The 18,045-nt window shown below is 35.6% G+C and overlaps 1 protein-coding gene across 1 annotated transcript in view; it reads left to right on the forward strand.

Moving 5' to 3' along the window:
* Nucleotides 1-18,045, forward strand: part of CNTNAP4 (contactin associated protein family member 4) — a 146,992-nt gene that overhangs the window by 94,111 nt on the left and 34,836 nt on the right. Inside the window, exons 10-13 of the mRNA XM_050330957.1 lie at nucleotides 3,843-4,014; nucleotides 10,339-10,445; nucleotides 12,642-12,761; nucleotides 15,574-15,771. Of these exons, the coding sequence (XP_050186914.1) occupies nucleotides 3,843-4,014; nucleotides 10,339-10,445; nucleotides 12,642-12,761; nucleotides 15,574-15,771 (597 nt within the window). The remainder of the gene's footprint in view (nucleotides 1-3,842; nucleotides 4,015-10,338; nucleotides 10,446-12,641; nucleotides 12,762-15,573; nucleotides 15,772-18,045) is intronic.

Consider the following 18,045-nt stretch of genomic DNA (forward strand, 5'->3'; position numbering starts at 1 on the left):
CTGTGTGCTGGTTGTTAAAATATGAGTACCAGCCTTCCAGGAGAGATGTCCTGGGGACATGGTGATTAGTTTACCTCTTCTAATGAATACAAAGTATGCAGGAAATATGTGTGCTTAACTAGGAAAATCTGTAATAAACACAGAAATACTTCAGTGTTATGTCAGCAAATTTCTATTGCTGCTATCATCAAGGATCTACAACTTCTCTCAGTTCGTGGAATAATAAGTCATTGTAACTATAAGGGAAAATGAGATTATTTAATATTGCAGTAAGCACATAATGTAAATTTCATGATGAGAGGATTTCTTCTTATCTTTAATATCCAGTCGACAATTATAAGGAAACACAATTTCATTAATATTAATGGTATTGTCTTTTCGCTAACAGAACCAAAAGAGAAATTTTAAAAAAGAAAGATATATGAGACAAAATTTCGTAAAGTACCTAATTGTAAAAGATGTAAACTTTTTTACTGCTTTCTCTGTCCTTTTTATTTATTTTTTTCAGAAATATGAACTCCACTGGAAGTTTCTATTTCTCAAACGAATATCGTTTTTTTTTGCCAGAAATGAAAGAATTTATGTTACCATTCAATTGTAGAATGTTGTAAAGCACATAGCTAGACCTATCATTGGTTTGTTTAACTGTGTGTGGTGCTGAAAACTTACTGTGTTCATATTTGGACTTTTACATATTTGGAGTTTTTTTGTTTTAGGTTTGTTGTTTTTAAAGCAAAATACCAACTAGATAATGAATGTTTTCCTGCAGAAAGGTAATAATGACTTTGAACAGTTTGATTCCTCAGTAGAACAGAACACTCTCTAAATTTATTGAGATGTTAAATTTAGGGTTTAGTTCATTTTCTAATTTATATTTCTCCAAAAAAATATCTATATTATTTATGTTGTTGTACACTCGTTTGAATATATTTTCTAGTTTCCATTGTCATTTTGTTTTCCTGTATGGTAAACCTCTACACTGTTTTTACAGGACTTCAAAAGTACCCATTAGCTCTGTGAAATAGAGAAGTGTCTTAAAATTCACTGCATTCTAACACCATGAAACAAGGTCTTCAAATCTGTGAACCAGAAGGCAGAATTGTTTGGCTGAGATCAAAGGATGACCCTTGTGCATCATTCCAGAAGCAATATTACCCCTTGGAAGAAGTCCAAAATAAAAACCATTTAAACATTTGCAGTGCAGTATTTAGCTACCACAGGGAAAAACTTCTCAGTGGATATGGTGTAAATAAAATCAGGATCAAAGCAACTTATTGATTTCTTAACTGCGTTTAATTAATTGGCAATCAGTGAACAAGGCATTTCAGGGGCAGTAAGACAACAGATAAACCACAGGATTACACACTTGTAGATTGTTATTCAAAGGCTGAGCTGGACATTCAGATGTTGTGTGGTCTAACCCTCTGTTCTAAACAGGACTGATTAGGTTGAGATGTACAGGGCTCTGAACAGCTCCAAGGACAGAAATCCCACAACTTCTCTGAGCAAACTGTTCTCACACTGACCACCCTCACAGTAAAAACGCCTGTTGCTCATGTCTGATCAGAATCTGCCAGTTTTTGGTTTTGTCCTTTGCCTGTGCAGTTTTGGAAGCAATCTTGTTCTATCTTCTCTGTGTCATCTTATCAGGTAGCTTTATCTTCTTAAGGCTGAGCAGGCCCAGACCTTTCAGGTTCTCCTCATAAGCACCTTCAGCTTCCCAGCAATCATAGAGCCTTCCACTGGCCTCACTCTAGGATTGATGTCTTCCCAGAACTACAGCACTCCATATATGGTCTCACAGGTGCCGTGTGGAGGGAAGGACCACTTCCCCAGACTGTGATAATACATATGGAGAATATATCCCAGAACTTCATCGGCCTTCTGTGATACAAGGGTGCATTCCTGGCTCACGATCTGTTCTGTGGTCTCTGGGACCTTTCAGCCTCTCTCTGAGCAGTTATCCTCCAGCTTGGATAGTTACACGGACTTGCTCCATCTCAGATTAAAAACCTTGATCTTGTTCTTACTGAATTTCATGACGTTCCTGTCAGCTTATTTTTCTGGCCTGCCCAGGTTGTAGCCTTGCTCTCCAACGTTTGATCCCTGCCCCAAGTCACAGGCTTGCTAAAAGCTTACTCTGTCTCATCGCTGAAGTCATTAGTGAAGACATGAAACAGTGTGGATACTCTGCTGACCTCTGAAGAACCTTCTGTTCACTGATCACCACCTGGACTTTGCCTCATCATTTGTCTGCTTAACCCACCCATCTATCATGAATCTGGTGATAGGGACACAATACAAAACTGTTGGAGTCTCTGCTAAAGTCAAGATATGCAATGCTCACTGCTCTCCCTTTGTCTGTAGTGCTTGTCACTTCAGCAAAGAACACAAATATCTCAGTCAGGCATAATTTAGCCTTGAAGCTAAAGTTAACTTCTTGTCCTTTAAGCATTCAGAAATGGCCTCTAAGAGGCTTTGTGAATTTCCTAGGGCCTGCAATAACTCTACCTACCCTCTAGTTTCTTGTAGATGGGTGTAACTTCTGCCTTTTCCAATCACGAAGATGTTCAGCAAATTGCCAAGACTCTTTGAGGATTAAACTGTTAGCAAATTCGCAATGACAATGGCAATTGTTGAAATGGCATGAACCAGCTCCTGCAGTACCCCCTGAAGCACCCTGGGCTCATTCTTCTTTTATTGTGGGTACTGCATTCCTTTTTCATACTCTGCTAGGACATGAGAAGCCTAAGGATCAATTTATTAGTGAAGAAAAAGGCCTTAAAGGAAAGAGTTCTTCAAAAGACTCTTGTTACTAGCTCTCCTGCCACATGGATTAGCGCATCCCGAATCTCCTTTTGCTACTATTGCACCTGTAGAAACCTTTTTGTTGCACTTACAGCTTCCTTGATAAGTTTTAACTCCACCTGGTTTCCTAACTACACTCCTAGATATGCAGGTAATGTCTCTGTATTCCCTTCTAAGTTGCATGTCCCTGCTACCACATTTTTTGTACTCTCTTCTTATGTTTGCACTCACTCAGGAGCTCCATCACTGTGTTTGCAGGCCCTATGCCACACTTATTGAAAAATCTGGATATCTGTTGAAAATTATCCAACCCTCTTGCTCCCCAAGGTAATTTCTAATGGTATCCTCAAAACAAGGTCCTGAACAGAACAACTTTGGCTCTTCTGAATCCCAGAGTTGTAATTCTGGTTTATTGTTTGTTTTTTTCTTGCTCACTCCTTTGTGATTTGTAAACTCCACAGCCTCATGTTTGCTGTAACCAAGAGTGCCCTTGACCTTCACATTTCCAGCCATTTTTTCTGTGTCCATGAGTAGCAAAGTCCAGTGGAGCATCTCTCCTAGTTGAATCGCTGATGATCTGCACCAGGAAATTCTCTTCAGTACTTTACAAAATCTTCTTGACAGTTGATAAAATAAAATGGCTGTACTTAGGAAATAATTTTTATCTTGACTTCAATTGTGACTTAAAACTTATGAAATCATGTGACCTTGTAAGCCAAAATTTTGTGACTAAGGTCTCCCAGTCAATCTGCCCACACCTGATTCCATTCATTTCTTTGGAATTGATGCTTAGGTTATCCTTTACCGATACTTTTAATGATGTTTTTTGCATATGCTTTAAAACCAGTAAGACTGTATTTTGTTACAGTCATACAATCATGCATAATCAAAAGGCAAAAGTCTTCTTTAAACTAACAAAGCTTAAAATGTGGAGTTTAAACACGGAGATTACCAAAGTTCAGTCTACTTTTGGAATACGTAGTTTTTTTCAACAAAGTATTAATTTTCAGCTCCAGTTTCTATTCTTCTTTCAGGCTGTCCTAGAAGTAGAAATGTTTCTGAATGTGATACTTCGCTTGGTGGTTTTCAAGGATGCATGAGACTCATTTCCATTGGTAACAAAGCAGTGGATCTGATCTCAGTTCAACAAAATGGTTTTGGCAATTTCAGTGATCTTCAGATAGATTTATGTGGCATTACGGACAGGTAAGAGCACAATGTTTATTCATTTATTTATTTATTTCAATGTTTTGTTTACTATACTGACTTGATGACAAAGAATGGCATGGTGCTTCTTTTGTAAGAGTTCACTAGTCTAGAATAAATGTAGAATACATAGAGCAGCAAATAGACTTTCCTGCACTGCAAATAAAATTAAAACCTTGGTTAAAATTATGTTTCTGACAAATTTTAAATATCTTTCTTTTCAAGTAAAGCTGCAGATACAAATCCTCTCCTGTGACATGAGTCCCGTCCAGCCCTTTAAATGCCAGGTTTTTACAAGTTATTGCTCTTTCCTACATTCTATCCATCAGGGACAGAGTAGATAGTATCCATCACAGTGAGTGAGCAATCTTCTTCTGGACTATGGTCAGAACTAACCTCATAACTTGCAATTACCATCTGAACAGAAAGCGTGACTACTTGAAGTGTCTCCCTCCACAGGGAGGAAAGACTTATATACCTTCCTGGGAGGGGAAATGTTTGACAGAAGGACGTTGCTGGAGTTCAGCGCAGAGAAAGCAGAGGAGTGTGTTGCAGAACAGAGGCTGCTGAGAAGAGAAGGAACAGACACAAGAATAGGCAGCAGCAGAAGTTTTCTTCTGCAGACTCCAGAGGTTGCAGTCAAAGGCATCTATACAAAATCTGTTTTAATCCAAAAGTGGTTTTCTCGGACCCAGATGACAGGCTGTACTGAAACAACACAACAGACAGGGGAATGATGTGCTTGTAAACACTTCTCCCTCACTTTCTGTATTTCTAGTCCTCATAAATAGACTTTTGGTCTAGAAAACGATGGCCTTTGAATTATTAGACTTTCAAAAATTACTTTCTTTGGGAAAAGTAATGTAGGCAGACATCTTCTTCAAGACCATAGCCAATTTCAGGTTCATTTATGCAGACCTATTTCTGTGACCTGCTTTCAGTTCATAGGGATAACACAGTGTGCATCTATCCAGATAATTATTTTGGAGACAGTCACAGCTCCTTGCAGATCAAAGACAAAAAAGAAAACCAACTAATTCTTTACCTAATTGTTCATAAAAGTTAAAGAGAAAAAAAAAAAAGAGAATGAAAGTTCTACCTACTTATTCTCACTAACATTTCTACACCTTTCATATATCAAAAGCACCTACAGTACATATATATATATATGTATATATATATACATGATTCTTGTGCTAATTTTATCCCTTACTGAGCTAATCCTGACTTTGCATTATGCACTAAGTGTGATAGACATATGCCAAAACAGAGTTTGGCTTCAGTCAAAACTTACTGTATGACTTGCTAGGGGCTCATATTTGGAATGCAGAGACATTCAGATTTCCTTTTAACTTTCTCGCACGCTACTCCTTTCGACTCAGTTCCTCTCTTTTCAAACTTCACTGTCTCCTTCCTCTTCTCACTGATGGTCCTCATGACGCTTCCTTCTAGCTTCCAAAGCATTGAATCATTGCTGTTTTCTGAACTCTGGAATTGAACTTTTTTTTTAGTCCAATTCCATTACACTGCTTGCTTTTTTGCTTGCAAAAAGACAGGATCAAGACAAGAATCAGGTCAAAATAATGCGATGTGGGGATTTGCACATTAGTTGGTCAAACACATTAAAGGAGATCTAAGCAAGATTATGAGTGGAGAATATCACTAAATTGGATCACAGTGTAATTGATGCTAATTTCTGCCCGATGTACCGTGGATTTTTCAAAGTTCATTGTAACTGTGGACGTTTCAAAATACTCATCTCAGAGGTGCAGTTTAGGAGCCATCCCTTCCTCCATGAACACCGAGATGTTTTACCTATATTTTTTAAAGGAAGATGATGCGTTTTATATGCAATGATTTAAGTTATTTTCAGCTATGAGTGACCATAACGTGTAATTTTGTACATATGGGTTTTTAAAAAGATTTCTGTGTGTATAAATATGTATAAAGCCACTCTGTGAATCCTAATATATAGGAATCCAAGAGTACTTACAGTATCCCAAGTGTTATAATGCTTCTCTTTTATTCAGCGCAAATTTGATTTATTCAGAAATGTATCTTTTCCTTTTAATTACTTTTTTGTTGTTGCTTTTAAGCACTGAATCAAAGGGCTTAGTTTTTTATATGGTTCCTCCTTATGATTTTATTTTGCTGGACTTTTATAGCAAAAAAAGGTAGTTACCATCGCATTTTATGTCAATACCACTGCCATCTGTTTTTTTTCTGGGTTTTTTTCTTTCAATGAGGACTTGTGTAGTTAAGACACTTAAACTTCCCAGCCACAATCTCTTCAAAGTGTTTTTATTACTTTTTGACACTGTACTGACCCTTTTTTTAAAAAAGTTTCTGTTACTCTCATACTTCATCAAAATGATGTGTTTTCTCCAGATCAGTGATACCAAAAGAGAAAAAAAATTCTCTGTGGAAATTTTTTGTTTTATTGGTTTTATCTAAAATTTGCTAATGTTAATTTACGTCTCTTCTTATATCTTGATGGTTGCACTCTTCTTCCACTGGCTCTGACAGATTTATTTTTCATTTCGCAGCATGCTTAGCACATGTCTTCCTAAACATAGAATTTTAAGCCACACATTTTTCATTTTTATCAGTTTCATTATATCATCATTATATTTTGTTTCAAAACAGAGTGCTTTCAAAAAGCCTTCCTGGTCTTGTACTGTCTTGGTCCTGGGACTGATTCTTTCCAGTTTCCTCACACAATCATTTCATCATTCCTTTCATTTCATTTGATATCTGCAGCTCATCATCTAAAACAAACTTTGTGTATCTCTTTATCAAAGTAATCCTACATCTCAACCTTAAATCCCAGCTGAAATGACACATTTTTCTTTGGAAACATTAAAACTGCTTACATGTATCAAATAGTTTTCAATAGGTAGCTTGTATGATCCTGTGCACCTATCATTTGAGAGAAAATGTTTTCTTCCTGCAGTGATTTATGCATTCTTTGGTTGCCCTAAGCTAATCAGGAGTTGTTCCACTGTGCTCCTGGTGGTAAATATCTCTCCTACAGCTGAGCACAAACAAACCCCTTCCTTGCCTTGGAGTCTTTGTGGGAGCCTTGGCATCTCTAATTCTGAACAGTGAAGCATGACCCAAATTCTGGAGTTGTTGATGGCTTTTGTAATAGAAACGAGGGACCACTAAATGTAGTAGTTTTACACATTTAAAGCGTGTGAAAGCAAATAAAATTTACTTTTTTGCATAGTTACCTGAATTTATATGTAACAGTAAATAAACTGAAAATAACTATGCTGAATCAATGCTTTATCTCATATATACACTTTAAACTTATGAACAGTATTCTTTATCAGATTTATAGTCCTTATGGTTAGCTAACCACTCATTTATTTGATGGGATATAGATTATTAGCTTTCTCTTCTTTTTATACAAATAAATACCATACTCTTTCCCTATTTTCAATTTTCTCAGTTCCATAAATTTTCCAATTCCTCATCCTCTCCTTAACTTATTTTTACTTTCTCCAGTCATCACTCTTCCTGTACCCCTTCATTTAGCCATTTCATTGCATAATAACTTTATATATTGCTCTAATGCTTACATACCTCTTGGACATGCAAGCAATTATTTACATATATTTCTCCTTAGTGTATTTCCTCTCATCTCCTTTATCACTGTATATTGGTTTAATAACTGCAAGTTGTACACAAACCATGGACAAAATAACTTTAAAGGACACAATGTCATTTAAATGCCTTACAAAGTTAGCACATTTAGCCTCTGAAGACAGATTACAAGATGAATCTGTCTTAATTACACCAAGCCCTACACAGGAACATACAACTACCTACTAGCAGCTCTTGCCTTTGGTGTCCTGGTAGCAGTGCATTGTACAAAACCAGAATAAATGGCCTGAAACATTTTTATAAAAAAAACCTAAACCTAAAATGTTGGTCACTGGGCAGTTCTCAAATATATTATTTTTCTCTGTGTCTCTTTTTTTTCTTTTTTTTTTTTAACTGAATAATGAAGAAATAATAGAAATTAAAATTGCAACAATTACTTACTCCTTTTAAAATATCTTTTAGCCATTGTTTGGAACAATGATAAAAACATAGTGTACAAAAAATGTGGCTAGCTGGTAATTGGCATACAAAGTTCCTATTTTTTTCCCTTCTTTATCAAAAGTATGTTCATATTCTGGATCAGTATTCTCCTCTGATCATTAGTTTATGATTATTAGCATCCTGTTACCTTGGTTTAAAATAGTATCATTTTCAAATAGCATGCACTTTCAAGCACATTATCAAGAAATATGTGGTAAATGTTTAGTCACCTGTTGCTTTTCTGGTTTTAACAGTCATGATGATGAATCCAAAAATTACCTTTTACAGATGAAGAATTAGAAGTTCTGTTTCAAATATTAGATATATTTTTGCTGGAAGATTAGTTTCCTCAGAGGAAGCTCTGTTCCAAATCCTGCTTTGGGTAGGTTTGCAGCATATAATGTAATTACACATAAATTTTGATGTAGCTCGTGGCTACTTTCTATTATACGTTCTGAAGCAGAGGGAAGATGTTACATTTAATGTTAAAAGGCTTAAATTACAATCTTACCTTGTTTTCCCTTTCATTACAGTTGGTTCAAGCATCATCAATTTCATCTAAGCTTTTCATCTTGCAAACACTGTTAAGGAAATTAATTAATAGGGACAGGGAGTCAATAGAAGTAAAGACCATGTAAATCACTTACAGTTTTTGGGTAATGATGTCTTTATCGAAAAGGAATAAGACAAGAAATGCTATGACTGAAATACACACAAGCAGAACAGCTGTCAGTGGATGCCCTGAAAGTCTGGACTGGCAGCTATGCTGGCAATGTGTATTTATAATAACTGTTGGTTAGTTGTACCAATAGAAAGCAAAATGAAGTGTTTATCCTAAGAAACATTACAATGCGTATTTATAGAATTCCATCAAAGTATTTAAAATCCAAAAAATCGTAAGCCCAGTGCCCAAAGTTCATCTTCAGGTTCCAAAACAGAGCTCATTGAGACATATATCATACATTGAGTTGTCTTAGGAACACACTGTGTGAGAGAATAGGTAAAAGATCAGCTTTTTCACTGGTAAAAAATGTCACAGACTTCCTTGAAAACAGATGACCTATATCCCTTTATTACTTTACTTGCTTTTTACCTGCTACTTTTTTTTTTTTTCTTCCCTTCTGTGAAAAATCTCTCTTTATCCTTGTTTATAAACATGAAAGGAAGATAAAATGAGTGGCATGAGGAGTGAATAAATGTACAGAGGCCCTGAATTATTCACAGGGCAGTAATGTTAAATGCTGGACTTTCTGCAATCCTAATTTAATTCAAGATTTCTTGAATTAATTAAAAGGTATTTTTAGATTCCTGTGAATATTAGTGGACCTATTTATTTTTTTAAGGTTTTTTTTTTATACTTTCTCAGCTATATAATGCATGCATATACATATACTATACTTATACCCTTGGTGCAGCTAGAATGTTAACTAATTTCTAGGGTGAAAAGCTAGTTAGAGTGTGTAAATCTATTTCAATTTATTTTCTGTTGTATTTAAAAAAAAAAAAAGGGTTTTTTTAATATATATCTGATGGCTATGTTAAAATTTAGTACAGTGCTGCAAAACATTAAGCAATTACAGGTAAATTATTTTTTCAGTCAACCACTGTAAACCTAGGAGCAAGTCACCAAAGTTCTTCAGGTTTTTGGTCATACCACCAGAATGGAAACTGGCTTTACTGGTAGTTACTTGTTGTGCTGGAATTGACAAACTGAGCTCTTTCTAGAATAGGAAGCAAACATGATTTTAGAATAAGAAATAGATCTCTGGTGCTATGGTCAGGTTTATTTGTTAGGTGGTTTTTTTTTTTTTAATTTTCTATTATTTTTACAAGAACAGAAAGAAATCTGTTGTGATGCTGCTTTGTTGTGACACACCTTGTGAAGAAATCCTTTCCATAGCAAAACTTGCCCCTGAATTATCAACACATAAACCTTTATTAGTTTATCAGCCTGTATCTAATTACAGACAGCTGGATGGGTAACAAGTAGCAAATCTGCATCTTACACTTTATTTCTCTTCTATTTCATAGGCTTATTGCATAATTAAGATATTTTTTATAAGCAATAGGAATTTTCCTCCTAATTTGCTTGTATTAACAAGTTTCTCAGTGATCTTGAAGACTTCCTTCATACTATTACACTTCTTTTCCAGGATTTTGCATTTCTTGATAAGTACAAGTGACACGTAAATGAGCGGAAAAAAGGGTGGAAATGCTCTTTGATTTTCATTTTAGGTGTTTGCCCAATTACTGTGAACATGGTGGTGAGTGCTCACAGTCCTGGAACAGCTTCTACTGCAACTGTGCCAATACTGGTTACAAGGGAGCTACTTGCCATTATCGTAAGTCTGAGATGTTCTCTGTTTTCTACGCTTCTATTTTTGGTTGAATTTCTTCACCACGAAAAAAAACCACAACAAAATAAACACACAAACAAAGAAAAACGAAAAAGAAACAAGCAAACAGAAAACTCCAAATCAACAACAACAAACCCGAAACAAAAAACAAACAAACAAGGAAATGAACAAAACAAACAAACAAACAAAACAAACCCCATTTGTATTGATTATTCATAAAGTATTTTTGATCCTGTAAAAACTCACAATTTGGTTCAGGGAAAGGCCTTGGGAATTCAGAATATGTAACAACAAAAATTCACTGCAAGTTTAACTGTTTATTTGTTTTTCTTTCACATTTTTTGTATTTCACATGAGATGGTCAGTAATATCCTCTCCCACCCACGTGTAATTCCACTTTCTGAATCACCAAATAATTTAGAAGTGTGTGGAAAAAAATCATTTTTATTCACCACAACTATTAATATTCATTTTTTTTTCAGACACAGTGGGAGTACATTTTTGTCCAAAGGTAATAACATGCTAAACCTTAAAAATGTGTTTATGTAGTGTGCTAAGTCAGGAAAGAGATTAGAAGAAAATAAAATAAATAAATAAATAAACAAACTAATTGAAAATAATAGCTAATTTCACAGGAGATACTTTACATTTCTACTACTTTCAGCGTGTTCTGGGAAGAAAATAAAATAAGTACTTTTGTGTACTTCTAATAACTAGAAAATCCTGTGAAAGTGTACTGGTAATTTAAAAAAAAAAATTCAAAGACTGCCTTAATGATCAGATAAACGATTCTCTCCTTACAAGTTGTCTTTATAAAATCTTTACAATCCTTTTTGACAACTTTTGCAAAAATGGCATAAGTCTACACACACAGGATTTTTTTGAGAAATTACTGGGTTTAGAAGACTGCCTATTAAATCTCGGTTGTACAGAGTCAGCAACAGTGATGAGCTTTTCTGTAATGACTTAATTGTGAAGAACACAGTGGCATAAACAGCAGCATTAAGAGAAACTGTAACACAGGAACTGTGCACTATGAATATTTCAAAGTAATCAGTCCGAATGAATTGTCTTTTTCATAGGTGTTGCCATATAATGTCTGTAACCAACAGACAAAAAAAGAATAGGGAGATGACACTCTTCAAAAAACTGGAGTTTTTTTAAAAAAATACCAGAACACTCTTTGGATTACTATGCTAGTACTTCATAACTTATTTTAAAAATAATAGGAAGAAACTGAGTTTTTATAGATTGAAATCTTCTAGACAACAATTACTGTCAACTTGGCTTTGTTTGTATAGCACTCATAACTACTTTTTGTTATTAATCTAATGGCTTGTTGGTTTTGGTAGAAATTTTTCAAGTTTTGATAATAACTAATAGAGCACACAGTTTAATTTTGGAAAGAAAGTCCAGAAAATTGCGGCTGCTCCACAGAAGTGTAATGGCTAAAAGAGAATTTAAGTTAATGTGGTCTAGCTGTGGGGTTATGATCAGTGGTGCCTGAGATGCAAGCACAGAGGTGAACTGACATGTCTTTTTTTTCCTCAGATATTTGATCATAAAGTCATCACAGACTTTTCTTTTAGGCCTTGACTGATATAAAGTATACATGACAAGGGACCAAGGAGCTGTCATTTTGTCGTTGCTTATTTAGTTCTTTTACTGAAGTCTCTGACAAGTCACTTGTCTTTCCTTCTTGAAAGGGAAGAAAACAAGAAGTGTGAAAGCCAAAAAAATGCTTACCTTCTGCTGTATGTAACGACAACAGCAACAAAACTGATTTGTTGAGGTAGTTAGTGATTGTTTCCTCAAAACCTTATTACGAGGGTCTAAGTAATACCACCATAATTCTACCATTATTTGGCATTTTTTACAATCATTTACTCACCCACATTTCATGTTTTCCTCCCTGAAGTTTTTAGCTTGAAATACCGAAGAAAATGCTTAAAAATGATCCTTGTGATCTCCCTGATAAAGCCAAATGTGCTTAAAAATTTGTAATGAAAGTACAGCTTTGTGATTCCTCTCCATTCTTTGTCAGTGAACCCAAATCCTTTTCCCGATGTCAGGATGCACGCAGTGCGAGTGTTTTATTTTGTTTTGTTTTGTTTTCAAATTCCCTGAACAAAATGCAACATCATGCCCCTTACATTTGTGATGGAGTGTGCTCTTTTACAGCCATCTACGAGCAGTCGTGTGAAGCCTATAAGCACAGAGGGAACACTTCAGGCTTTTACAGTATCGATTCAGATGGAAGTGGCCCCTTGGGACCGTTTCTCGTGTACTGCAATATGACAGGTGGGGTGATAAACTTCCTCAGCTTGCAGCTCGGACTGTGCATGCATGCTCATTATGCTGAAGCACGAGACATCAAGTGAGAAGCCTCTGCAGCTCCTAAGTGTAATGTAAACACGTGCAACAGGATGAAGGTGACTCCTTAGCCCAGGATATTGAGAAAGCATTAGGCAGAGAAATTAGAATAATAACAGGATTCAGGCTGTGAAGCCAGCACAGGATTCCTGTTGTGTTTTGCATAAATGGAACGTGTTCCATATGGAGACAGTGTCACACTAGTTCATTTTTGGGGAGCAGCTTTGTTGAAGCCTCTCAAGGACATTTAAGGAAATGAGAAGTTATGTTTTATGAGAAATTTGCTGATTTTTTTTTTTTTACCCAATAATGTTCTGAAAAATTGTAATTCAGACCTGCCCTTTGTTGTGAGGGATATAGATATTAAATTTAGTTTTCCAAACTACCAAGGAGGTCTTTTGGAGAACACAAACACAACCAGTGGGACTGGAGCTGGGACAGAGTTGGTTGTCAGTCTGCTGTTTAACAAATAACTTGATCTTACTGCTGTATATGGTATATGGTGTATTGATATATGTCCTTTCAACAAATCTTACATTTGCATGGCTTTTTGAAAATTAATATTGCATGATTTGTGTTGTTTCCTTTTCTTTTTCCTTAGCCCCTATTTATTTGAATTGTTTTGCAGAAAAAAAAATAGTGGAAACACTTTGTGGTTTTGTGTGAAAAAAAATGTATTTTTACACAGCTATGGCTGTTTAAAAGAGTGCATGAATAGACAAGGTTTGTATTGACTTAGGTATTCCCTAAGTGTTGAGAACTTGACTTACAAACGTTTCGATGATCTTTTGATGTTGAACACTTTATGGTCACATCTATTGTTTGAGAGAGGGTCTGATAGTGGCATTTGTTGATTTTCACTGTGATCTGAATACTTATTGGTTATGTTGAAGCAACATAATGTTTACAATTTCAATCAGTCTGTGCAATTTAAATAGTCTCACCACGTCAGCTCCTGACTTTGAGTTCCACAGTGAACTGTGCTAGCTCACTGTAAGCACGCTTCAGATTGGCACAGGCTCTTAAAAAGAAATATTCTAGTGTCCTATGAGACTAAAAGAGACCAAAGAATCATGGCAGGAAAATGACAATTTTTTCAAGTGGGTATAACTCTCCAAGGTACAGTGTAGTGTCTGATTTATCCTTGTGTGTCCATGAACAGCTGTTACTGTTTTCCTCAGTCACTCCTTATTCACCACATTAAGCAAACATCATTGATCAGTTCCTCATCTCAAGATGCATCCTGACAGGATGAATCTTCTATATTTGTTTTGTTCCCAGTTTCCCCATGACTGGTATTCCCTTTTCCCACCAGAGGCAGGGAAGGCAGATGCCCACATTTCGTACTGCACTGCCTGGTCTTTGACATTCATGGGGCTCTGTTTTCAGGCAGCTGGGAGGGAGGTGCCATTCCCTGGTTTTATTCTTGGAGGTCAGTTTCAGAGTGAAAAGCATACAGTCCACACTGCCATTAAGATGACCAAACTTTGCAGTGCACTATTTTTCTTTTTCTTTTGTGAGACAATAAGTCTAATAACAGACCCGCTTGTCTACATTTTTATGTTCAGAGTAATCAAAGTTTAGCTATGTATTTATTGTTTGTGTGTACGCACATGTACAAAAATCTAAATTTGTCATATTTCTAGCCATCTGGTTTTTGATGCTATAATCATATCCTTAATAGAAATTTATAACTAGACAAAAAAAAAAAAATATTTCATTTAGATTTCCTGATTGCTACTTGTCTTTAAATGACCCTGAGTTCTTTCCTCTCTGTCTTATAAAATCTACCACTTGTGACCTGTAGGCAGCTGATGAATTAAAATCCAATTCTGTTAAATAGTTAGAAATACTACTAAAATAATATCAAAAATATTGTACAAATACTACAAATTAGAGAAATAATATTTCTCATATATTTTCAAAGTACATTGGCCATTAAGAAGCAAGAATACAGTGACCATGAATCTAAACTTGACTGCCCCAGACCAGGTTTAACTGAGAGCCTGCTCACTCCTGCCTAGAAAAGGGTTTTTTTCATCAGGAGAGAGACTGTTACAAGTTTTGAAGGTAGGAGCTAAAATAGAATAAACTCAGTTCTTTCCTATGAACAGATGAAGGGGCTTGGCAAAAGTACAAAACAGAAGGACGAATGAGCCTTCATAATGATTACTATTTAATTTTAGATGGCTAGAATAGTTCAGCTTTGTGTAATCTAAATTTTATAGTAAATACAAAGCATGCAAGCTACTTTTGTATAATAGAAAAGGCTTCATACACAATAAATTAATTCAAGTTACAAGGATACATGTAATGTAGATAGACTCCAAGATAGAATTTGATGTTATTTTATGCATTATTTAAGCTGGGGAAAATTAACAATACTAAGTGTTATTTCTTTCTAGTCTTTCATTGTAATTTGTTGGGTTAGCAATGTTTTATTTCTGAGACAAATATTTGTGTGTCTTCACTCATTCCTTCTTTATTTAATAATCATAACTAGCTGAATGCCTATTACAATCATGGTACAATAACCTGCCTATAAATAGAAACCTCAATTAATTGTTTTCATTTTCGCTAAGTGATTTATTTCTCCGTTTCATGTGCCCCAAAGCACTTTTGGTGATCAAACAAGTTACCTTAAAGTTTTCTTTTTGATTTCGTCGTACATTCTCTTTCCACCACCAACTTCCGCAACTACTTCTCGTTCTCTGTTACCTTCTCACGTGTGTTTTGAAAGATGCAACGTGGACAGTTATACAGCACAACGGCACCAACCTCACCAGAGCCAAAAGCGCTAATCGAGAGAACCCACACGCCGTGTTTTTCAAGTACTCTGCCAGCCTAGACCAGCTTCAGGCTACAATTAACCAAGCAGAGCACTGCGAACAGGAGCTTGCTTACTACTGCAAAAAGTCAAGGCTTTTAGACAAGGCAGGTAAGTAAAGCTCACCAACCTCATTATGTCGCATATTCCGTTTTATTTGACTGGCTACTAAGGATATTTATTTCTAACAACACTACGGCATTTTGCCACTGCGGAGTGTGAGCTACTTATGGTGTCTAGCACTCAGATTCCTGTAAGTTGCCAAGAGATATTTGAACCAGAAAAACACAAAGGTGAGTTTAGAATGATCTTCTTTCGTAGAATTAAGTTCTCAAAGTTAATTTCTCTTGTAAGACTTTTAAATGAAAGGAGGTTGTTATTAACAGAGCTCCTCTTGTTCTGTTTTCCAGGGATTTTTTAATTTTAATGAAGGAATTACTGAAAATATCTTCTTAAAGGAACACAAATTATTGCATGATATCAGATATCAGCAGAAGTTAATGTGCACAGTTAATGAGCATATCGTGAATACTTGATAAAAAGCATCAATAACATTGAACTTCCACTGCCCAATATAAACATTCATAAAAAAGCTCAATAGTTAAAATGTGGATTATTGACAAAATTATAATTACTTTAAGAAACAGAGATCCTCTGATCTACTTAAACAAAAGTGAAGTTATGTAGTCTACTTAACTCTCATTGACAGAGCTGCTATTAAAAGACTTTCCCCTGAACATCCATTTCAAGTACTCCAAATAATGTGGGGGTAAAAACATCATTGTTTAATGTTTTTTTGAAAAGTGAAAGATAATGAAATTGTTTGACTTGTTCACCAGAAACTCTGAAACTGCTAAAATTGATTTCTTGGCATTCTTTCCTACTAAGCAGAGGGAAGGCTTCTGAGTGAAGCGCACTCTGATTCTATCTCTAAACTCTTGCCTTATGTATTCTTCCTCCCTAATTATGCCAGGTATATCTGTGGACTTCTTAGGCTATTATTCACTCCTGGCAGGATATCTGTTTGAAAGCACCTCCACAGCAAAAAAATGAACCTACTGCTTACAGTGTCCCACTAAGCCTTCCTTTTACCTATGGGGTCCAATTAAAGCTATGTTTAGATGTTCAAAAGCCTGGTTTACTTCAAGCAGAGAGTTTCAAGGGTTTTTTTTATTTTTTTTAATCTAAAGAGATTTCCCATAAGTAAGCTAAAATAATATGTTATTTATATTGTTATGTTATTTATGTTATATATGGGTGCATATTTGTAATATGCACATAAATAGGCTAAAATAAATGTATTGAAATAGTGCAAGTGGTCAATAGTGATAAGTCATCTGAAATTTAGCTTTGAACTCTAGAAGTAAATAGACATGGGAAAGTCGTTTGAGAGTTCTATAGATTTTCTAAAATCATTCTTTGTTTAAACCTTCCCACTTCTGTTATTCATAATCTCCACTAGGTATGCCTGACAAGTACGAAATTTGATTACATGAAACATTTTTTGGAAGATGCAGTCTACATAATAATTTTTAACTGACTGAATTTTAAGAATGCATTATAATCAATCAGGCTGGATAGAATTTGCAAATGATCTCATTAAAGAAGTCACTTGTTAATACATTTATGTGATCATTATGAAGAAATCTCTAACCATTTTAATTACTGGCTTACTTCTGTTTAGGCAGCGCTTTCTGCCAAGGCAGGGAAAACAATCTGGGCTAATCAGTATGAACTTGCAGCATTTCAGTAAATACTCTCCCCTCACCCTGCTGTATGATCAAATAACTGAGACCAGCTTTTTAACACACCCCAGTGTCCCTAGTGAAAGACTGGGAATGCTAATTCATGACTACAATATAAACCTAAGGCACGCTGTTGAAGCAGCAGAAATGTTCTCCTTTTTACAGTCTTAGTTGTTGGAACCTTTTTAAAGTGTCGTCTGATAAATTATTTATAAACTCTCTCTGGGTTTTCTTCCTCCTGTGATGGTTTGCAAACACAAGCACTGATATTGGACATTGATGCCATTATGCAAGTTTTGACTTTTCCAAAAACCGCTCTCTCTGTTTTTTGGCCTGCTGGGCCGACAGTTGTGTGGTAATGAATGCAGTCAATATGTTTACAATCTGAAAGACTGTCAGCGTAACAGAGGTCTTATCTAGCAGTGAGGTCTAATAAGCAGTGGCAGTTGTGAGCAAAGCTGAGACTAGAATAAATTCCACCTTCTTCATGGCGGCCTGCTGCTGAAAACTTGGAGCTCTGACACAATCAAAAAGAAGTGCATCCATAAGAAATGCTATAATTTGACAGTACCTGATTTCTTCTCCAGCCTTGGCTTTCATGCATCTATCACCCTTCTTCCAGCTCATTTGAGATGGTTTA

This window comes from Myiozetetes cayanensis, unplaced genomic scaffold (assembly GCF_022539395.1).
Source record: "Myiozetetes cayanensis isolate MyiCay16 unplaced genomic scaffold, myiCay2020 scf46, whole genome shotgun sequence".
NCBI lineage: Eukaryota > Metazoa > Chordata > Aves > Passeriformes > Tyrannidae > Myiozetetes > Myiozetetes cayanensis.